At 37.9% G+C, this 24,128-nt stretch overlaps 1 protein-coding gene across 2 annotated transcripts; it reads right to left on the bottom strand.

Moving 5' to 3' along the window:
- Positions 1–706: 706 nt before the first annotated feature.
- nrap (nebulin-related anchoring protein) lies at positions 707–23,113 on the bottom strand. 2 transcript variants are annotated; one of them, XM_065262543.2, is made up of 43 exons: positions 22,896–23,113; positions 22,675–22,769; positions 22,114–22,201; positions 21,211–21,315; positions 21,015–21,119; positions 20,408–20,512; positions 20,198–20,305; positions 19,967–20,071; positions 19,778–19,885; positions 19,584–19,691; positions 19,390–19,497; positions 17,886–18,002; positions 17,232–17,336; positions 16,883–16,990; positions 13,630–13,743; positions 13,380–13,478; positions 13,187–13,291; positions 12,988–13,095; positions 11,307–11,414; positions 11,004–11,201; positions 10,814–10,918; positions 10,636–10,734; positions 10,452–10,556; positions 10,258–10,365; positions 9,851–10,162; positions 9,639–9,743; positions 7,755–7,853; positions 7,441–7,545; positions 7,222–7,329; positions 7,021–7,134; positions 6,722–6,919; positions 6,522–6,626; positions 6,336–6,434; positions 6,141–6,245; positions 5,856–5,963; positions 4,511–4,822; positions 4,275–4,379; positions 4,094–4,192; positions 3,906–4,010; positions 3,680–3,787; positions 2,054–2,365; positions 1,830–1,982; positions 707–1,603 (listed from the first exon to the last, which is right to left on the bottom strand). In XM_065262543.2, exons 1-43 carry the CDS (start codon positions 22,965–22,967, stop codon positions 1,277–1,279), a joined length of 5,565 nt encoding a protein of 1,854 aa, XP_065118615.2. In that variant the 5' UTR covers positions 22,968–23,113; the 3' UTR covers positions 707–1,276. The 2 variants fall into 2 exon arrangements, with proteins under 2 accessions (XP_065118615.2, XP_065118616.2); XM_065262544.2 differs by lacking the exon at positions 20,408–20,512.
- Positions 23,114–24,128: the final 1,015 nt, after the last annotated feature.

Here is a 24,128-nt window from a genome sequence, read left to right on the forward strand (position 1 = left end):
AGATTCCCGTAACCAACTTCAAAATCCCAGTGCCCAGAAGTCAGCTGTGAACTGTCATCAGAAATCATTGCAAGCCTCCCCATGGGCAATCCATCACCAGTTCCTTCCCAACAGTTGCATCACTGGTTTAGACATCATGGGTCAACATAAACATTTATATTCTGTCATCATTTTTCGTGCTCATGTTTTTACAAATCTGTATACATTTCTTTATACGAAGGAAGATATTTTGAGGAATGTTTGTAACCAAACTGTTCATGAGCCGTATTCACTTGAATAGTAGGAATAAAGAATACTACCGTATGGAAGTGAATGGGGCTCACAAATATCCCTTAAAATATCTTCCCTCGTGTTTATCAGAACAAAGAAATGTTTATAGGTTTGTAAGAACATTCCAGTGAGTAAATGATGACAGAATTTTCATTTTGGGGTGTACTATCCCTTTAAATTGATTTTCATTATGTCCCACATGAGGCTTTCCAACAAAATGCTTGGAGTAAAAGTAAACTTGTACTGTTTTAACAGTGAGTCATCCATCCTTCTTTGTATCATTTTGTATCACTGTTTGACTTGTTGCTCAAACAAAATATATCAAGCAAACTTCTGTGTCAAACATAAACTTCTGTGACTGTGTTACAGAAAACAGTCTGTGACTGCCCTCTAGCGCTCAGGACCGTTTAACAAAGAGTGGGCAATAATTTGGAAGGAATTTCAAAACAAAAAACTTTATTTTTCCATTATGTCAAAGTTCACACATTTAACTCTGCTAGCAGAGTTGCAGTTATAATCTTTCTCATAAAGCTCAGCTTGTCAGAGTATATCCAGTATCTCAAATATAACTCCTGTATTCCAGCACCACCAGAGACAGCCTTAAAATCCACTAGAGCAATAATTTTACTTGTCATAAATGCGATCTGACCAGCCAGGTGCTACAGTTATGTTTCTATTAAATAGAAAAGTAGGAACTCGTGAGGGCACTTCTTCGAAAACATGCTCATGCCTTTTTATCAAATAATCCAGACTTGCTCTGTTCACTTTAATATCTCCACATAACCATTATCATCTTCATTTAACCACAATTAAGCTTGCTTGCTTTTTATTGCTCATCTTTCAGTATACACCTACTCTAACCATCTTCACATTCACGTGCCACAGTTTTTCTGTAAAGCCCTCATTTCTACAGTAGATCAATCAAAAACACAAAGAACACCAGGATCTACATGATGTTCATAAATTAAATGTAAAAAACTAAAATATGGAAGACAAGAATGGTAGATTACATTGTTCCTGACTTTGCAGCAGCCTGGATTTGACTGATCGCCCTCGTGTTGGATTGATTGGTAATTGACTGGTTTTTGGTGGACTGGTTAGAGATAGACTGACTTGCGGTTGAGTGAGATGCAACAGATTGTGACGTGATGGATTTTGTGGTCTTGGCCTGTTTGAATGTGGTGTGAATGGTTTTCTTCCTTTTGACGTTGAGGATCTCCATGGCATCGGGATTGACTTCAGGCTGCTGGAACTCCTGTGTGGTTTCTGTCTGCTCTGTGGTGGACTGCAGCTGCCGTTGCTGGTCCTGGAACTGCTGTTGTCTCTGGAGCATCTGAGGAACAAGAAATTAGGATATCGTAATTTCATGTTTCTTGAGTTAAAAATATTTTTGATCTTGCACCGTTTGACCAACTCCCATCAAATACTTTTGTGTTCTGTAATTATTGACACACCTTTCCTTATTTGGAAGTGTTGTATCAATCCAACATTTTACAAGCACTTTGGTTACACACCAGATGTGGTACGTACTATTACATAAGTAATACTTTTTGTCTCACCATTAGTTGTTGATACTGGGCGATAGCCTCGTCAGTGGTCACACCTTCAGCAAGGCCCAGTTCTGCAGCCCGGCGGGCCATTTCTACTTTATGTGAGCCTGGCGGGGTCCAGCCTGCACCTTTAATCCAGTTCAGATCTGATTTGTAGTTCACCTGTAAGTATAGACATAACGTCAAGTTTATGCTACATAAGGACAACTGTAAGCATTCCAAAGCTTTCTTACATCACTCTGAAGTTTGTACGCCTGTTTAGCGTGTTTGACATTGAGTTGATCAGGATCGCAGGTGTAGTCATGAAGATGCTGGCGATAGCTGTGGTTGCTGATCTGAGCCTGGCTCTTCTTAGCATGAAGAAATGAAGGTTGGTCAGCATGACTCTTAAACTGAGAGCGTGTCTCCTGAGACTGCTTCTTGTACTGGTTGTTGCTCTGAAGCTTCCCAACAGCCAGCGAGTGTCTCATCTTGGGGTCATCCTCAACACTAAGGAGACCCACCTGATGGCCCTTATCCTTGGCAAATGCCTCCTTATAGCGGAACTAAGAAGAAAATGCATTCATTCAAAATGCTGTACATATATGGCTATGAACTTTAGATTTCTTAAAGCTGAAAAGCTGTATTTTTATGTTAAAATGTATATATTTTTATGGACCTAAATACCTTTAAAGCTTAAACGCAGAGAGAGCTACAGGTATCAACATGATCTCACGGAAAGTCGTGTTATAGTCATGCAAAAAATTTATAATTTATTTGTCTCCATGGCACGAAATTCTGCTTTTTTCCCTGCCTTGAGCACAAATGTCTTTTTCGTGACACGTTACAAGAATTTCTGTAAATAGATTCCCATGTCTGTTGCATGACTTTCTTTTTCATTGTTTTTTTCCTATTTTTAAATCATTGTCGCTTGGGGTTGGGGCTAGATTTGGTGTTTTGGTAAGGATGTACTTTTATGTATTGGTTTCTACATGTTTTTCTTCTGCTTTTAAAACTATTCTCGTCTGGGGTTGGGGTTAGAGTTGTGGTTTGGGTTAGGATGTCTAAAAATGTAACAGAAAGTGATTCTAACCCAAACCCCAAGCGACAATGGTTAGAAAATAGGAAAAAACAATGAGAAAACAATACATAAAATAAAACGAAAAAGAAAGTCGTGCAGCGGACATGAGACACTATTTATAGAAATTCATGCGAGTGTTACAAAAAAGGCATTCATGCTCAAGGCACGGAAAAAATCTGAATTACGTGCCATGGACACGAATAAATGAATACAATTTTGCGTGACTATAACACAACTCTCCGTAAGATCAGTTTAGTTAGGTTAAAAGGATAGTTCACCCAAAAATGAATGAATTTTGTCCTCATTTACCCTCACGTTGTTACAAACCTGTATAAATGTATTTGTTTTGCTGAACACAAAGGAAGATATTTGTAATGAAGCAAGAAACAGAAGCACCATTGACTTACATAGTAAGGAAAAATACTACTAAGTATGGAAGTCAGTGTTGCTCAAAAACGGTTTGGTTACAAACACTGCTCAAAATATTTCCTTTGTGGTCAGCAGAACAAATAAATGTATACCGGTTTGTAACAACATGAGTAAATGATTACAAAATTATAATTTTTGGGTGAACCATCCTTTAAGATTCCCAAAAAAGTACACAAAATTTTTAAGCATATCGACCAGCCCGACACTGGCTCAACAAATGATGTGATATTGGGCTGGGACTATCTGTTTGCTTGACCAAGGTAATTTTTGCAATTTTGTTATTGAATTTACAGAATTCAGCTTTAAAAACATTGAAGAACATGTTATCATGTATAGAAATAATTGTATTAATATGAATATTTTGACTTACATCACTAGCAATTTCTCTAGAAGCCTTGGCTGTCTGGAAGGGAATGGCGTCTAACTTGAGGTCATAACCAGCCGATTTAACCTGCTCACCTGACATTTTATAAACTTTCTATAAAGTGAGAGAGATAAAGCAACATACATACAGTAACTGTAGAGGATGCAAAATGAGTTAACATTTACATTTTACAGTACGTAACATTAAGTGTATCTAACCACAGCAAGCTTACATCACTAATCTGCTGAGCGTTGATCCTCGCTCTGATGAAGTCTGGATGATCAGGGGGTAAAGAGCATCTGTGCATGGACTCAGAGTCTCCAGACTTATACAACCTCTGCAAGAATGACAGGTTATTACTCTCCACTCTTTAGCTACAGTAAAATAGACACTGACTGATATAAACCTGTTGAATTTTACCTCACTACACTGCATGTAGCTGTTCTTTGCATGGAGGATATCCGGTGAATCTGCCACCTGGGTGAACTTCAGACTGTCAGGATGTTGACGGTACTTTTTCTACAGAAGCAAAGCATTTGTTATCAGGCATTACGGTGTGAGCGTAATGAATTACAGTACGTAAAGTAGCCTATGTACTTACATCACTAATAAGATCTCCGGCTTTCTTGACATAGTCTAGCTGAGCTGCACCCACTGTGTCCCAAGCCACCCCTTTCATAAAGTTCAGATCTGATTTGTACACATTCTTAAAAAAAAACAAAGAGATTATTTGCTAAGTATTTATAGACAATACATTGTAAAAAGTAATGCCAATAATAGATTTAATAAAAAGTTACTTTTCTAAACTGCTTGTAAGATTCATGTGGTCTTTCTCACCTGGCTCTGTAGGTCGTATGCCTTTCTGGCCCACTGGACCTTCATGTCATCAGGTATGATGGTGTAAGAGTGCATGTGAGTCTTGTAATCCTGGTCACTGGCTAGGGCCTGGGCCTTTTTGGCATGGATCAGGTTCACCATGTCTATGGGCAGCTGATACTGGCCGCTGGTGGACATGGCGTTTTTACGGTAATTCTGGTCGCTCTGCAGACGGCCCATCTCCAAGCAATGCATCAGATGTGGGTCCTCCAGAACGCTGCGAGAGCCGATGTGCTTACCTTTCTCCAGCAGATGGTTGTGCTTGTATTGGTACTATCAAAACAAATTTGACTAGATATTAGTGAGCGTTTGTGTGTGAACTGTCTAGAACAGAAGTCCTCAGTCTTTTTCAGGCCAAGGACTCCTTATGGATAGATGGGAGGAGCAAAGACCCCCAGAACATGTATCAAATTAAAACTGGATTTACATACTTTGTTTTGATTTTTTTTACACAGATACATACTGTTAACATACTTCATTACATTTAAAATGTATTGTATAGATATAGGAACCTTCATTTCGTTTATTATCATTTCTGTTATTAGCTCATTAGTGCATTTTTGTTTGATGCCTAATTTCATTTTTACTCAAAAAAGTTATTTCGTATTGAAACAATATTTTAAGGACCCACAGTAATACCACCACAGACCCCCAAAGAGGCCCGGACCCCCTTGAAGACCCATGGTCTCTAGACAGTTAAGTCACCTCAAACATGACTGTGATATGGTTATGGATGTTAAAGGGCACCTATTATGGCCTTTTTACAAGATGTAATAGAAGTCTCATGTGTGCCCAGAATGTGCCTGTGAAGTTTCAGCTCAAAATACCCCACAGATCATTTATTATAGCATGTCTAAAATGCCCCTATTTGGGTGGGAGCAAAAACGCACTGTTTTCATGTCTGTACCTTTAAATGCAAATGAGCTACAGCTCCTTACTTTCTTACAAGCAAACAGTGAGCACTTTAGATCTGATTTATACAGTCTGAGACAATAGTATCAAGTGGATTGACTACAACTCACTGAGGGTAGAAACTATGGTAATGCAGGACTGTAAGTGGGCGGGGCTTTATCAATGTGACCTCACATTGATAAGATATGTCTAATGATACGGCTTTGGTTTAATGATTTAAAAAACAAGGAGCGGGTGGATTTTATTAACATAGGGTGGTTGTGTTCACACACTGCCAACACACATTATGTCCACACATCTTTTTGTATAATAGGTGTCCTTTAATGAAACGGCTATCAGACTTGTTTTTGCCCATAAATGTTTAGGGGTGTAAATTTAGAGAGGTTATTCTTACATCACTAGCCATGCTGGTAGATGCTTTGGCAGCCTGGAAGGGGATATCCTTCATGGTGAGTTTATAACCCTGAGCTCTGAGTACGTGCCAGGACTCCTTGTACTTTACCTGAAATAAAACAGAAATAAATGATGTTTTGAATATTTCTAAATGCACCTCATGCAATTTCCTTTTATTGCATGACTTCATTTAAAAACATATCTTTTATCTTTCTACATTAACTGCAGAATAGTTGATTTTATGATATCCATTAACACAAAAATAGGTTTCGAAGGCTCAGCTTACATCACTGAAGTTAGCAGCGTTAATCTTGGCCTGCGTGATTTCGGGTCTCTCTGCTGTAATGGTGTAGTTGTGCCTCAAGTTCTCCCCCTTTTCTTTGTACAAGCGCTAATAAAACATCAGACCACGTGATATTATAATCTTGTTTTTCACTGTGCATTAAACTACACAGTGGCAGTAGTATGCATGCCCTTTTACCTCATTAGTGACTTTGCCACTGATCTTAGCATGTACCATATCTGGAGAATCTGTTACGGATGTGTGTTTGAAAGAGTATGGTTGCTGGCGATACTTTTTCTGTAAAAGGAATGTACTATAAATATATTATTAATTATATATACTGTATAGACCACCATGCAGGATTAAGCTGTTCACCAGCCATACCTCACTGAGTAGATCTGTGGCCCGTTTGGATCCCTCGATCTGTAAAGCACCCGTGGCAATCCAGGCTGCACCACGTAAGTAGTTTAGATCAGAGCGGTAGATTTTCTGTTGCATAAACAGAGCAAGTTACTTTCATTCATTGGAGGGATGACTAAAAGTAATCAAGGTGGTGCAGTGCAGGTATATTGAGTAAGGCTTACCTCACTTTGCAGTTCATATGCTCTCTTGGCAGCCTGTACTTTGAGGTCACCGGCCACTGTTGTGTATTTGTGCAATCTCAGTCTGTAGTCCTGATCGCTGACCAGAGACTGAGCCTTCTTGGCATGCAGCACGTCCAGCATGTCCATGGGCAGATGGAACTGAGAATGCCCCTTAGAAGAATCCTTTTTGTATTTGATCTAAGTAGAATGATTATATGATCACTCGCATACTTCATCCAACTCCAAATAGTTTAGTAAATACTTAATAATTGCTTTGTTTACTGTAAGGGAATACTTACATTGCTGTGTATCTGTGTGGCATGCACAGAATGGGCGATGTTTATGTCATCCTCAAGTCCTTTTAGGCCAATCATCTTTCCTTTACTTTTCTCAAACTGTGCCTTGTACTTTTGCTAAAAGTAATACAGTTATACAGTTAGACAGACACACAGATAGATAAATAGATAGTAGTTTGTTGCCATTGTGTCCGCAATACTCACATCACTAAGGATATCGGTAGAAGATTTGGCTGCTTGGAATGGAATAGCATCCAAGCGTAACTTGTAGCCAGCTTCTTTCATCTTTGTCCAGGACCCTTTGTAATGTGACTGTACACAAGAAATCTCCTTTTAACCACTGAATGTGTAAAGTAAATTGCCTTTGTGTGTTTTAACAGCTTTTAAAATGTAAACAGCAGGAGATATGTAATGGATTCTTACATCACTGAGGTTCATAGCATTGATCTTTGCCTGCACATGCTCGGGTAGGTCTCCAGATAGCGTGTACTTGTGCATTTCGCTTTCTCCCTTCTCTCTGTACAACCTCTGTATGAAGAAGATATTATAGTGTAGTTATATTTATTGTGTTAAAAGTAGTCAATACAATAGTCAATCTCACTTTGTCAATTGTGTGCAATTCTTTAAATGCTTTCTTTTATTATAGCTACATTGTGCATTTTGTGGTGTCAGCAAAGCATTTTTATGTCTTTCTAGTATGAAACCATGTATCCTCTAAAATGAAAGAGTTTACGTACATCAAGCACCAGTTTGCTGGAGATTTTGGCTTGCACCATCTCTGGTGTATCCTCCACGCTAGTGAACTTCAGAGCACTCACGTGCTGTCTGTATTTATTCTGAAAAATACACATGGCATTACATACATTTGTAGTAAGAATGATATGTTTTAACTATTTGTTTAACCATTTTAGAATATCTGCATCTAAAAATTGTCATAGCTGTCACCCAAGGGAAATCTTTGCATTTATTAACATGCTAGTAATGAGCTTTGCCTCTTTAATATACACTTGGGTCCAACAGTCTGACACCTAAAGTGTAAATGTTTATGTTTTTTAAAACGAATGCTGTCATTATAAATTTTTATTGACCTACAGAATAGAGCAAAATAATGAATTTGACATCATCCTGTTTATTTTTAAATAAAAAAACCTTAAGACTTTGTTTCCCTCACTGTACATTAATAGGTAAAACAAATATAAAAAAAATCAACCTGATCTCACGAATTTCCGTGTAATAGTCACTGAATATTTTGCTCATTTATCCGTGTCATTTTCACGGATCTCCGCATTTTTCAGTGTCTGTCCCACGGACTTTCTTTGCCGTGTCAGTTTCACGTATTGGTTACTCAATTGTTTCTCCTATTTCGTACCATTTTCGCGTGGGTTTTGGGTTAGAATGACTTTTTTGTAACATAAAATGACATCCTAACCCAAAACCCAAATCTAACCCCAAACCCATGTGAAACTGACACGGAAAATAAAGTCTGTGATACAGACACGGAAAAATGCGGAGATCCGTGAAAATGACACAAATAAATTATCAAAATATACCACAGAACTTTGTGAGATCATGTTAAAAAAAAATTGGTCTGGATTTCACAGAAAGGTTTACACTTTGTCAGCAATATGGCAGTTACAGTATGAATGCCAATAACACAGAATAGTTCACAGAAAAATGTAAATTCTGTCATCATTTACTGATCCAAACCTGTAGTGTATACATTTCTTTCTTCTGCTAAATACAAATGAAGATTATTTTTGAAGAATGTTTGTAGGCAAATAGATCTGGTGAACCACTGACCTACATAATAAAAAATAATACTATGGAAGTGAATGGTGCCCCAGATGTGGTTATTAACATTTTTCAAAATATCTTCATTTGTGTTCTGCAGAACAAAGAAATTTAACAAGGTTTGGAACAACTTAAGGGTGAGTTAATGATGACAGAATTTTCTTTTTTTGATGAACTATATCTTTAACAACAGTATTCTATTCTATTCTTAAAATTAAATATTTAATATTAATCTCTTGTCTGTCTTTGCCGAGTAGAGGGTTCTTCTAACTATACAAGGTGCTGCTGCATTGAGGAAGTTAATTTTTATACATCCTTGTTAAATATAACCCCAGCAACTAACCTCTGAAGTTATTTATAGCATTACATAACTGCTCATCTGTTTCCTATATACCGATGCTATTGATGGTTTCTGATTTTAAAGGGGACATTTCACAAGACTTTTTTTAAGATGTCAAATAAATCTATGGTGTCCTCAGAGTATGTATGTAAAGTTCTAGCTGAAAATACCATTTATAATTTATTATAACATGTTAAAATTGCCACTTTGTACATGTAAGCAAAATGTGCTGTTTTTGTGTGTGTCCTTTTAAATTCAAACAAGCTGATCTTTGCACTAAATGGCAGCGCCTTGATTGTATAGTGCAGATTATAGGGCGGTATTATCCCCTTCTGACATCACAAGGGAAGCCAAATTTCAATGACCTATTTTTTTACATGCTTGCAGAGAATGGTTTACCAAAACTAAGTTACTAGGTTGTTCTTTCTAGGTTAATAGAAGCACTGGGCACCCAATTATAGACATTTAGTCATAAAAAGTCAGTCTGTACCTCACTGGCCAAATCTGTTGCCTTTCTGGCCTGCTGTACATCAAGGGATCCAGAGGTCTCCCAGCCGACTCCCTTCATCCAGTTCAAGTCGGAGCGATACTTTTTCTGTGAATAAAACATATCAGTTGTGATTCCCAAAACAACGTGCTTTCATTTCAATTAAGCCATGCCATTAAACTGCATTTGGGATAAATCTTATATCTAAGTCTTACATCACTCTGTAAGCCGTAAGCTTTCTTGGCCCAATCCAGTTTCATATCAGAGGGTAGGTCGGTGTACTTGTGTAGGAAGGTTTTGTAATTGGTCTCGGTGGCCAGTTCCTGGGCTTTCTTTGCATGAGTGAGATTCATCATGTCAAGTGACACACTGTTTTTGGTCTTGTTGTCCTCGTACTGTTTCCTATAATTGAGGTCACTATGGAGTTTAGTGGCCAGGGTGTTATGGGCTAACTGAGAATCACCAGACACAGCGTTCACGCCGATCATCTTCCCCTTCGTCATCTCGTATTCTTGCTTGTACTTAACCTAGACACATTAACCGGGAGCATTTACATGACAGTCTGAGTTCCATAAATGTCAATCATTGGTCATGTGTGTTAGCAGGGTGTACATTCACTCACATCGCTGGCGAGATCTCGTGTTGCTTTGGCTGATAGTATGGAAAGCGTATCCATGCCCAGTTCAAAGCCCCTCTCCCTCTGTTCCTCCCAGCTACTCTTATATGCTTTCTGTGTTGATTAAAAGCAGGAAGTGGATGTTAGTCACTGTGCAGTTTATTTGTGTACCATAGATATAGTCATGATTTGGTTCATACCCCACTAAGAAGTTCTGCATTAGCTTTGGCTTGTTTGAAGAGAGGCTCATCTTTGCTCATGGTGTATTGGTGGATTATCTGCTCTGTGCCCGCCTTGTATGCCAGCTAAGGGGCAAAAAAGGGCCAATTCATGTCGTGTGCGCTTCAACCAATGAAAAGGTAGAGATAAATATCAATATCTTACCCCGCTCTGTAGCTCCTGGCTCTTCTTGGCATGTTTGATGGAGGGGGTGTCTGCAACTTGTGTAAATTTAACACTATCCGCCTTCTGGCGATACTTTGTCTGCATAGAGGTGAAAAACACAAAATTAAAGCAATGAAAGTAAAGATCAGTACATAAAAGATGTGTAATGATGACCAACCTCGCTGACAAGTTCTCCTGCTTTTTTGGCCTGTTCCACATCCAGGCAGCCGTCCACCTCCCAACCCACTCCCTTCATCCAGGTTAGGTCTGATCGGTACTGGTTCTACAAAAAACAAGTCAATATCCCTATATTAGACGTGTGTTATGTGTTACCGTACTGTTGTAGTCCTGTATACTGATAATCTTACATCGCTCTGTAGTTGGTAGGCCTTCTTAGCTTGCTGCACTTTCATGTCATCAGGCAGGACGGTATAATCGTGTAGTTTCTTCCTGTAGTCCAAGTCACTTGCCAGGGCTTGAGCTTTTTTAGCATGGCTCAGATTCACCATATCCAAAGGCAGGTGGAACTGGGACTGAGTCTCCTTAGATCCCTTTTTATATGCAGTCTGTTAAGCAAAATGTTATGGCTTAGTCTGTATTATGAGACTTATATGGTATTTGTGTCATTGTGTCAGCAACCCCAAGGATAATGTTTAAAACAAGGGACTTACCTCACTACTCAGCTTGGCCACCTGAAGCGAGTGGAGGGTTTTGGTGTCACTGACATCCATACCAATTGCTTTGTCCTTGTTCTTCATATATGTCTCCTTGTACTTGATCTATACAACCCAAGATATTTACATGTATTAATCAGATATTTTAATTGCGCCCTGTGAGCAAAATTTGACAGTCTCTAGGTATTCCTGTAGCTCAGGCCCCAAAAAATATGGGTTCAATCCATTGGGCAACCTTCTGATCCAACATGGAAGTGACTAAAATGCAATTCATAGACTGGCCGCTAGAGATGGTCTCTAAAATGGAGTCAATCCCATAGACCCCCTATTATTAAAATGCCCAACTTTACAGCAGAAATAAATATGTTTACAGCCTGGTACAAAACGTGTTTTTGGTCTATTTTGTCGCTGCTAGGTGGCCGTTTTTTTTGTTATCTGTTAAGTGACGTACTACCAAGATATCGACTGCAGGCTCCGCCTACTTTGGGCTTCAAAAATGCTCTTCACAAACCTATGGGTGACATCACAGACACTACGTCCATATTTATTTACAGTCTATGGTTCAATTCCCAGAAAAAGCACATAGTGATAGAAAAATATACAAATTCAATCCATTGCAAGTGATGCTTTGAATGCATTGCCAGTAGGGATGCACCGATAGGATTTTTTGGGCCGATACCAATTTAAACATCAACTTCTGGCCGATACCGATATTAAACACTTGTATACAATACTACCTCCTCTTGATATTTCTGCAGAACACTCGTTGCAAATGCCAATTTTTTGGTCTTTATCCGAGATTTTGAAGAAAGCCCAGACCGCAGGCATTTTCCCGAAATACTCTAGAGCGCATGGATCACGTGAATGAGTAATCTCGCATGATTTATTACGCTATTTATTATTTTTTCCCTCATCGCACGTCTGACAAACTATAATTTATACAACTTATTTTGTTTTGGGAAGTATTTAATTATTTTGATAATTATTGTTAAAAATGCTGGATTACGCAACAGACATGCAACTCATTGCCTTTATGTGGTTAATTAATAAACAATCGGTATCGGCCTTTCTCGTGCTGTTGCCGATATGCCGATGGTTTCAAATCCATCAAAAATCGGCCAATAAATATCGGCGGCCGATACATCGGTGCATCACTAATTGCCAGTGGCGGGGGTGACTTTTTTCGAGGGCGCACGATGGGAAGTTCGTCACAACATGTATGTAGCTCGTCACGTGTGTGGTTCGTCATCTTAAAATATGTGTTCGGCACATAGAGACGCTCGCGTAATCAGAGTTTAGTGTTAAGGGAGTGTCTTGCGCTTATTTTATGAACGTGAGCATCTCTTTTATCATAAACGGTTTTGACTCGTGTGCAGCAGGCACTTATTTTGACAAAACATGTGATGCACATGCTTCACATGACGCAACAAACACATATTTTAAAAACACGAGCAACACACATGACACTCCGAACACATATTTTGAATTTGTGCCCCTCGGAAGAGCAGTCACGAGCTGCCACTGTGCGTTGCTTTAGATAAAGGTGTCTGATTAAATTTAATTAAAAATTTATACATCCAAGGACAATTCATATCAGATAAGATAAGTTATATCAGTTATCTGTCAGCCTCTAATTTCTAAAAATATCTCATTTCAATTAACTTGGACAGATTCTTACATCGCTAGCCAGATCTCCGGAGGCTTTGGCAGCTTTGAGCGTCAGTGTGTCCATGCCAATATCGCAAGCTTTAGATTTGTTTTTCTCCCAATCCTCCTTGTATTTGATCTGTAAGTGTTCACAATGCAAAGATCACAATGCAATCAACACAAAGCTATGTGTCAAGGTTCTGGTATTTGTGAGTACAGAATAGACTTACATCACTAACAAGCTCTGCATTGGCTTTGGCCTTCTTAATCTCCGGTGTATCTTGGGATAATGTATACTGCGTCTTTGTCTTCTCATAGTCAGCCTTGTAGTTCAACTGTGTGAAGAATGATATCGATTATACACGTGGCACTAACATTGCACGTTAGATTTAATGTCCTAAAACACTCTTAACTGATGCTTACATTGCTGAGTTGATGAGCATTGATTCTGGCTTGCACAATGTCAGGAGTGTCCGTAACCTGGCTGTATTTCAGTTTGTCGATATGTTGTCTGTAGTTTTTCTACGTGAAACAAAATAGATTTAGCTTATCTTAGTTATCTAAAGTTGATTATATATACTTAAATGGTCAAGTTTAAGGAAGCAATAATATGTTAAACACAATTCTTCTTTTATAAACAGTTCATGGACTGTAAACAAAATGGTAGACTTACATCTTTAAGTGGCTCCAGTTTTTTCTGTGACTGGTAGGATGGGGTAATAGTGGCAGGATAGTTGTACTCACCCTGCACATTCTTTTCATGCTCATAATCTGATTTGTAGGCAATCTAAAATCACAGAGTACCACAGTATGTACAGTAAACACTCAGCACTATGCCAGAGATTTGTAATTTAAAAAAGAAGGGCAGTCAAAAGATTAATCGTGATTAATCGTATACTAAATAAAAGTTTGTTTTTGCATAATATATGTATGTGCACTGTTTGTAATTATTTTGTAAATATAAATACACACACGCATGTATGTATTTAAGAAACAATTACATTTTATATTACAACATTTATATATATATCTTACACAGCTAAATTACCAGTGTTAAATGTACACTGCTGGTGTATATATGGGTACCACCAGGTCTGGTGGTACTCATATAAACACCAGCAGTGTTAATTAAATTATATTTAATTGTATATATAAATTTAAATATATAAATGTAAAAATATATACATAAATAACATGTTTCTTAAATTTCTTAAATATATGTGTGTGTGTGTTTATATATACATAATACCAGGGTCGGACTGGGAACAAAATTCGGCCCTGGCAATTTCCTCGTGGAACGGCCCACCACTGGACCGACGACCCCCCCCCCACTCCACACACAAGCCCACCGATACCAAAATCGCCCCTCTAACCCAATGCTTTGATTTATTAAACATTTATATTAATTTCACAGTATAGTTAAAATTCAACCACCTCAAACTCTCTTTGCCATGAACAAAGCTGACACTGTTTGTCGAAGCACCACAAAAACACTTTACTATTTTTGCACTGTTATATGAAGCAATACTTGTGTAGATGACCCCTTTTATCAAAGTGTAAAGTATATTAATGATAGACAGTGCAGGTCTATAGATTATAAATAGGTCTATAGATTATAAATGTGACCGGTGTTATAATGGTTTATGTAGCTTTCTTCACTTTATATTAGAGCAGAAGCAGTAAAAGTGCCTCTCTTTCCATTTCTCTCTTGCAGATTAAAAGATTACCATCTCTTATATCTAAAATGTTTGCTCAGAAAGCAAAGATGGTTAATTAATAATATTTATAAAAATATAAGAAAGAAAGTGCATTGTGACTTTCAAAACAAGAGCCAGTTGTTATAGCCATAGAAACTAGAGCTTTAACGCATTAGCGCCGACTGGTCGATCAGACCCAGGACCCGAAGTAGCATAATTAAACTGGGACCGACCGAGACCCAACTGCCCCTTTAAAACATAGACCCGGAACTGTACGGGTCCTCTGTGAAGACCTCTAAAGCCGAAAGTATACTCGGGACGTCCGCGTATGCGCGCCGTCCGCATGACGTCATTTTCGTCATCAGGAGGGTCCGCGGCCGGCCGCGCGGACCGTCCGCGTGCAGCCCAAAATTTGAGACCGCGCGGACAGTGCGCGTACAGTCCGCGTACGACAGCGCATGCGCATGAAAATATTTAGACAGGACACTCCACTATAAACAATTATACAAAGGAAATAGACAGCATTTGCACACACACTATCGTTTTTCTTCTTTAACTTTTACTTCTTCCAAGAACAGAAAGCTCTGGAGCATGTTTGTTTGATTCCTGTTCTTTGTTGTCTTGTTGTTTGTTCTAAACTGTGTTTGCAATGGTGGATCAGTTACTTTTCTTCACCTATCCTAATGTTATAATGTACTGTAAATGTCTCAAAATCAGTGCTGCCCTGACAGCCTGTTAGACTAATAATTTGAATAAGAAATCATTTGTATTGCGTATAGTGTCGAACGCGGCCATCCGCGTGTAGCCGCGAGGACTATACCCGGAAAGCTGCGCGGACGCGTGCGCGCGCGAGCCGGACGCGGAAAAAAAGTATACCCGGGCCTTTATGCATACAACTCTGCTCAAGTTCAGAAACATGGACACAACGTGACACTGAACTTGCCTCGGCTCACAGCCAATTCATAGAGAAACAGAGAGCACGCGAACACATACCGAACTCCTTGGAAGAGACACGTGCTCGCCTCGCACGCAAATGTCATTATCAAATAGTGTCATTATTACGGAAGAACAAAAAAAGTTATGCCAGATATATTTGGGCGGTTGTTAATATACCTGGGCGACTTTTTCTCGCGGATCTTCTCCGCTCCCCATTTCTTCTTTTTGGAGCCTCTGTTGTCCATAATGATTTTTCTTAAGTGCAAGGCTAAATGATGCGCTATCATCACTGTATATTTCCACATAAACCCAGCGGCTGCTTGGACAAATCCATTTGAGGGGTGGGGCATGGGTGCGCGATCGTAACACACACTGAACCTGTCATGAAGAAGCCGAAAATATTTTCCTATCACCCGCCCCCAAAGCCAAATGCAACTGCATTTATACATGACGGGCCGAAAATAAATAACTTAAACATTTTGGCATGAAAAAAAAAATCTCGGAGGCCACCGGCCCACATGTCGAGCGGCCCACCGGGCATTTGCCCGGTTGTACAGATTACCAGTCCGAGCCTGCATAATACACACGCAAATATATTATGCAAACAATTTTTTTTATTTTGTAAGCGATTAATCGCGATTTGTCTTTTGACAGCCCTAAAAAAAGAAGTATTTGTTTTATTATTTATTTTTTTGTTTGTTTTATAAGTCAATTTAAATGTATTTCTATAGCGCTTTCACAATTTATTTGTATTTTGTATTCACTAATTTTGTAGTACAGGGAAATATCTGACCTAGCCTGGGAAAACCCAGCTTTTTGTAGATTTGCTGTTTTCTACATAAAATCATCATATTGTAAAGAACATTCTGTGAATCATTTTAACACTCTCATGTTGTTACAAACCTGTATACATTTCTTTGTTCTGATAAACATGAAGGGAGATATTTTAAGGAATGTTTGTAACCAAACCAATCAGAGGCCCCATCGACTTCCATAGTATTCTTACATTCCTCAAAATATCTTCCTTCGTGTTCATCGGAACAAAGAAATAATATAGAGGAAACTATCCCTTTAATTTTGTCAAAGATCTCGTTTTTACAGAATTTGATTTTGAGACTTTTTGAGATGGTATTACAAAATATAAGTACATTACAGTAAAAAAATTTTATATTTATGGCCTGGAGGCCCTGTTATTATATTTTCCATAAGATGTATATATTAGCAGAACTAACTCTCTAGAATTTGTTTTCATCTTTAAGATAATATGGCCTAAAAAAGTTTTTAAATACTTACATCACTGGCCAGCTTTCTGACATTCATGGCATGCATGGTCTTCTTGTCGATGCCGCCCCCTTCATAGTGCCCTTTCATGTGATTGGTGTAATTCTCTTTATATTTATTCTGTGATCAAACCCACAAAAATAAGAAGTGAAACAATATTGCAGCACCTGCAGTATTCACATTTCTGTTAAAAGAGGTTTCGGTGACCAAGTTCTCCATTACCAAAGCAAAACTTAATGGTTTATTAAAGAATGAGTGGAAAATGTATCAAGTGAACAAGTATAAGTACCACTGTACAGTAAATATAGAGTATGCTGTCATACTTTGGATATAGTAGTCATATCACTGATGAGGCACTCACATCACTGGTATACTTGGCGATCTTCGACACATTCTTGAACTGTGGTGTCTCGCAGTAGTTGATGCTGTGCCCTTTGGTTGTCTCGAGGTCTTTTTTGTATTCAACCTGAAAAAGGAAGAAAGTCCGGGTCAGGTACGCAGTTATACCTTGTGGTGACCCCTCATGCAGAGATGCATGTGCACTTTTGGCATCTGCTTGTAAATTTTGGCAGACTGAAGATGTGGTATTATTTGTAGATACGCTGTGGCATGCAGACAGATGGGCTACTAGAATGTAATGATGTCGTCCTGTTGGCTTGTGAGCTGTTTTTTGTTTAAGTCTATGGGTGGCTGGACACAGCAAGAGGGCTCAGGGTAGAATGCAGGTGTGGAGACTGTAGGTCTGAGCCAATGACAGATGTGTTTTTTATTCTCTCTCTCTCTCGTTTGCAAAATGTCAAGAATCTCAAAATGTCAATTCAGAAAACCTCAATGCAATATACTGTAGTGCAAGTAAATCAAATAAAGACAGATTTAGAATTGGACGGATTGGACTACAACATCACCTAATGGACATTTAAGGGTCGGATCTGTAAGTTTTCCTATTTTCCAAATAGGAAGCAAGAGAAATCAGTAAGATAAACAATGTTACAGATAAACCAATAAGTCTGCTCACCTCACTCATGAGCTTGTTGATTTTACGTGCGCTTTTCAGAGTCAGGTTGTCTTCAGAGTTCAAAGTGTGGTATGCAGAAGATCCCTTCATCTTGTTCAGGTCCTTCTTATATTTCAGCTGTAGGTTAAATATGGAGAGACAGGGATAAGGTAGGTGTTATTTAAACACAAAAATACCAGAAAAACTCTGCTGTCCAGGAACTGTCAGGATGAATTCCTGTGGTGTTAAAGAACATCAATCATTTAGACACTCACTGTGCTTTTTACTGGCATGATTGTCTACATCAGTGGTTCTCAAACTTTTTTGGCGTGCGCCCCCCCTTGTATACACTGCATTCCTTCGTGGCCCCCCAAAGAAAATTTATGACATAAAACCTTCCAAAACCTAATATTTAAATTAAACAAAACATAGAAATTACAGCCTTACTGGGGATTACTGGCAACTAGCTGCCAGTCACTTACTGTAGATTTTACATTTATGTTATTTACTGGCAACAGTTCGTTCAAAGTTAAATGAACATGAAACATTTTCGGTCTTTATCTTCTACAGTAAGTTACTGGCAACCAGCTGCATAATTACAGCTAATTTTTTACAGTGTAATGTAGTGCTGTTGGTTAGTAGGCTTATATTTCTGAGATTTAATTGCACAGAATTTATGATCAATTAATTTATTAATTATATATATTATTAATTATTTTATAAAATGTCATAAATCCGCCACCAGTTTTAGAACAACTGGTCTACATAGTAGATAATACTTTATTAGGGGATAAATTGTTGGTGTAAATGAGACCAGTCAAAATGCGTCTATAAATTGCTGTAAATAATTTTATAGGATTTTTCAAGTATCAGTTTTAAATATTAATTAAATCATTTATTTATTTTTAGATTTTTTAAAATTTAATATGTTATAAAATAAATAAATAATGAATTAACATTAAATTAAAATAATAGTTTGATATTAGATTTAGCTTGCAGAAAACCTCAATGCAATATACTGGTCATATACTGTAGTACTAGTGCAAGTAAATCAAATAAAGACTGACTTAAAATTGGTACATGGGGCTATTTTTACTATGAATTGTGAAATTTCTAATATGTGAAACATTGTCTACTCCAGTGTTGGGGTTAATGCATTACAAGTAATGTGCATTACGTAATAATATTACTTTTCTGAAGTAACAAGTAAAGTAACGCATTACGTTATAAATGTATACATTCATATTTGAGTTACTTTTTTCAGTTTAATTAATTTGACTAAGAACTTCTCAGTCATAAAAAACACATGCAAGGCCTGAAAGAGATTGAGCCTCAGCCAAGTAAGAAAAAGTAATGCAAAAGTAACTTAAAAGTAACGTAAGCATTACTTTTTATAAAAAGTAACTAAGTAACGCATTAGTTACTTTTTTTGGGAGTAACTCAATATTGTAATGCATTACTTTTAAAAGTAACTTTCCCCAACACTGGTCTAATCATACTGTAAAAGGAAGGTGATGTTACTCACATCACTGGCTAAGTCATGAGCTTTTTTGGCCATCTGGTATCCAGGAGTTATCATGGCCGGAAAGCTGCCCTTGCCTTTCTGCTGTTCATATTCTTCTGTGTAGACATGCTGCAGGAATGAGACACGGATCGTTACGATGATACGACACATTGTTTCCCAAAGGGAATGCTCTTGATCATTTGATGCAGCCTGACCTGACTGAGATGGTCTGCGTGTTCTCTGGCCAGAGCGAATTCGGCAGATCCGGCATCAGTGCTGGCTTTCCCTTTAATCTCCTGCTCGTATTTCTGTTGATACTTCAACTGCAAATAAACATTGTTGGTTTCACAATCACCATACGAGTGGAGCTGACATACCTGCTTAATGCACGTTACATTCAGACACTTACTTTGCTGGCCATCTCGCCTGCTTTTTTGGCCACCTGGTATCCTGGGGTGAAGTGGGCAGGGAAACTGCCTTTGCCTCTGTGTTGTTCATACTCCTCCGTGTAGGCATACTTTATGACGGAGAGAAATGCAAAATTAGGATATGTGCTGAATGGAAATGTATTAGCTTCAGTGTGGTGCGATTGGCTTACATCACTAGCGATTTTCCCCTGGTTTTTAGCTAGAAGAACATCAGGAGAGTCTGTCACAGTGGTGTACTGTGAGACTCTTTCCTCGTGTCCTTTTTTATATTGCAGCTGAAAGAAAAGATTAGAAAATAAACGTCACAGTAAAGTTGTGTTACAGCAAACAAAGTGTTTTAGTTAATCAAAAAAGTTATGTTATAGTAAGGTTACAATGGATCTGACTGCACAGAGACTAACATTGCTAGCCAGTGTGTTTGCTTTCTTTGCCATTTCATATCCTGGAGTTATCATAGCCGGAAAACTGCCTTTTCCTTTAGACTGCTCATATTCCTCTGTGTATTTCACCTGTATAAGAACATGAAGCATCCCATGTTAAAAACACAATAGAGGAAGTTCACAATAAATGATTTGTGTTATGTTAGTATGGGGGGACAAATGCACCCTTACATCACTAGCTAATGAGGCTCCGGTCTTGGCATGTAAGATTTCAGGTGTGTCTGTCACAGAAGTAAACTGTGTCACACGCTGCTCGTGGCCTCGCTTATATTCCACCTGTAATACATAATTGTAAATTATTTATTTATTATCATTAAAGGAATAGTTCACCCAAAAAAATTAAAATTATGTCATTAATGACTCACCCTCATGTCGTTTCAAACCCATAAGACCTCTGTAATCTTCAAAACACAGTTTAAGATGTTTACAGTTTCTGACCCTCCATTAAAAACGTATGTACGGTATACTGTCCATGTCCAGAAAGGTAATAAAAACATCATCAAAGTAGTCCATGTGACATCTGTGTGTAAGTTAGAAAGTTGTTGAAGCATCGAAGATACATTTTGGTCCAAAAATTACAACTTTATTCAACATTGTCTTCTCTTCCAGGTCTGTATACCGTACATAGTTGTTCAATGGAGGGTCAGAAAGCTCTCGGACTAAATCTAAAACATCTTAAACTGTGTTCTGAAGATGAACGGAGGTCTTTATGACAAAATTTTCATTTTTGGGTGAACTATCCCTTTAAGTACCATAAAGTCTCAACCACTTTACTTACATCACTGATGGTTTTCTGGGCCTGGCTCACCCGTACAACTTCCTGGCTAGTGACGCTGCCGGAGTACCACGACTGTTGGCCCGCAAACGCAGTTTGGTAGCCTTGCTGAGTAGTGAAAGATTAAAAACCAGTCAGATGCCGCACAGACAAATTGCATTTATATAGATACCCCTGTTGTTATTTTTGGGTTACTTACCTGGCTAGCAAGCTGGCTTGCCTTACGAGCCTGCTCGATATCTTTTGATTTCATGTCATAGTGAAAAGTGGACATAAAACGCTCGCCCTCCTCTCGGTATTTATTCTAAAAAAAAAAAATTATTCTGAATGTCTTTACACAAATTCCCCAAAATAAACCCAACTCAATGTAAATGTGTGACATCATTGGCCCCTATTAATTGATATTTGGAAAGGATGGCCATTGCACATGTGAAATGTGAAGTGTCTGGACACTGTCAGTCTTGGTGAAAGCCAACATGGCTTACTGACAGACATGGACAGCTGCGATCCGTCCAAGTGAGAGACGCAGGGACTCTGAGAGGTGGTCCATGTTTATGAGGTATAAATTTAAACAGCAAATACATAAAGAAGCCCTGGGGGGTATCATGTCACAACACAGAAATAACTTGAATGAGAGATGCAGATCTCATTCCAAAGCTGTGGAGTCACAGAAGCCTTTAAGCTTTTCTAAAAACAGCCCCATAACCCAGCACATCATGCAATACCCATGGCCCGTGCTAAAGCTAGGTTTAACAAGCATTGTGACCCATATTCATTTCCTCAAATACTTCGCCTATGAGTTAGGTAGCAATATCCGGTGTTGACCAATCCTAGTTAGCACTAGAAAGCCAATCATATAGCCCATCTTTTAAAGTTTATTCGTTTAAAAAAGAAATAATTTATTTCTTTCAGAACATTTGGTATGATTGTTTCAAATATTTTAATGTTGGTCATTTTCATATTTTTGTGTTCATAGTTTTCATGCTGCTCAATATATGTGTATGTATATCATATATAAATAAATATATATATTTTTTCATAGTAAGATTTGCAAAAGTTTGTGTTTTCTGATGTTTGTTACATCATTAATACAGTAGCTCACCTCACTGACCGCCTCAGTCTGTTTCTTTGCATTGATGTTGACGGGAGTCTCATAGACACTAGTGAACGTATTATTCTTTGGATTGTGCCTAAAAAAGACATATTTACATCAATTAAATTATCAGTCAAATTATAGAGTTTAACCATTAAGTGAGTTTAACTTGTTATATAATGCATTTAAGTTATTTAAAGGGATAGTTCATAATTTAATCTGCGTCATGTTGTTCTAAACCTGTCTTGAGTTTTTTTTTATTCTTTTGAACACAAAAGAAGTTGTTTTAAAAAAATTATGTAACCACACAGTTGATGGTACCCATTGACTTCCATAGTAGGTAAAACAAATACTAAGGAAATCAATCATTTATTAAAATATTTTCTTTTGTATTCAGCAGAGTAAAGAATATGAACAAAAAAATGACATTTTTTTATTTTGGGGTAAACTATCCCTTTAAATATAGACTAGATTTTTAAGTTTTGAAAATTTATTTTAAAAAAAAGAAATAATTAAAAAGTAAAAAGTAAGTATTAAACAAAAAATGAGAAGCAATTCTCAAAAACTTACACTTTGCAGAAAGGCCTTTTCTGATAGCTCTCATAATTATTGGCTGTTAAAACCGTTTTACACACCTCACAGTGAAAACATGCTTTGTGCCAATTCTGAAAGAAACAATAACAATAAAGATTTTTTGAGTTAGCTGATCCAAAACAGTCTGCGTACAATATGGGTAACATGGCTAAACAATTATTCAAGTTGTTAGATGTACAATATCTGTACAAGCTTACCTGACCAATAAGATTGACCTTCTCTGCCGGGTACACCACAAACCCACACCTGGCACACTTTTGAACATTCATGTCTTTGTCCTATTAAAACAGCAACTCCAGAGAAAATAAAAACAACTTGTACAGACAGTCAGTACAGGAAAAGCAAGGCGTCCCAGACGGTCCCTTATTTCCACTTCAGTCTCTGTATCTGTCCTGTGTTAAAGTTAGATCTGCTCTTTGACAGGGACCCTGTCTATAACATGTCATTGGGTGCAAAATTCCCGCCCTCTTTGGGCTCTTGTCGCGCAGCTGACTGGCTGTCCAGCTGTCTGTAACTTAAAGGGGTGAGGGATGTCACTGAATAGCGATCACGGTGTTTTGAGTCGATTAGTCAGTGCCTACAGTCTTGCTCTAAATAGGTGAATGAAGTCACGGGTAGATTTGTCATTGCACGTGGAATTAAATGCATTACGTCTTTACTTTCTTTCCTGTGTATGAGCCATTATTGCTTTGTCTGTCATTTCCTCAAATAAGATATTTTGTTCAGATCTTTACTATTTTGCTAGAATTTAAAGGAGCTAGTTATAAGGCTATATCTTGGTATTCGGTTTGAGACCAATTTCACAAATGTGTAGTAATTTTATGTTTGAGTTTTAAACTTAATTAAGAATAATCCTCCGAACTAATATACGGTCGAAAGTTTATGGTCACTTTCTCCTTTTTTTATGTTTTTTTTTTTCACATTTTATAATAGTATCAAATGCATCAAAATATGAAATAACACAAATTTAAACACTCTCAGAAATAAAGGTACACTGTAAAAAAACTTTGCTGCCTTAAATTATTTTGTTGAATCAACAAAAATTCAAGTTGACTTTTTTCAACTATATTTTATAAGTTATAACAACTCATCTGTAGTTATAACAACAACTCATCTCTAGTCAAGATAAATAACAGTAAGTTGAAATGACTTGGAGGATCGGTGGAAAAAATATCACAACAACCAACCGCGCATCGTACAATGACAAGCAAAGCAGAAGTATCACAGTAACCAAAGAGCTCAGCTGAAGAAAGCTGGCAGTCGGCTGAAATAAAGCTGTCTGCCGGGCGTTTTCAGCCATGTAAAAAAGCTTTGGTGTGCACTCCCCCTTACAGTGTACTAATGTTTTAGGTACAGACATGCATAAATGTGTGCTACAAATATGTACCTGTCAGGGAAATAATATGCACTTTTTAGGTAATTGGGTCTCA

This window comes from Paramisgurnus dabryanus, chromosome 1 (assembly GCF_030506205.2).
Source record: "Paramisgurnus dabryanus chromosome 1, PD_genome_1.1, whole genome shotgun sequence".
Lineage (NCBI taxonomy): Eukaryota > Metazoa > Chordata > Actinopteri > Cypriniformes > Cobitidae > Paramisgurnus > Paramisgurnus dabryanus.

Coding starts and splice junctions, on each gene's coding strand:
- nrap (XM_065262543.2), bottom strand. CDS start 22,967: ATGAATGTTCAAAAGTGTGCCAGGTGTGGGTTTGTGGTGTACCCGGCA. Junction 10,919..11,003: donor CCTACCAACTACAGAGCGAT/GTAAGATTATCA, acceptor TGTTTTTTGTAG/AACCAGTACCGATCAGACCT. Junction 9,744..9,850: donor CTTACGGCTTACAGAGTGAT/GTAAGACTTAGA, acceptor TTTTATTCACAG/AAAAAGTATCGCTCCGACTT.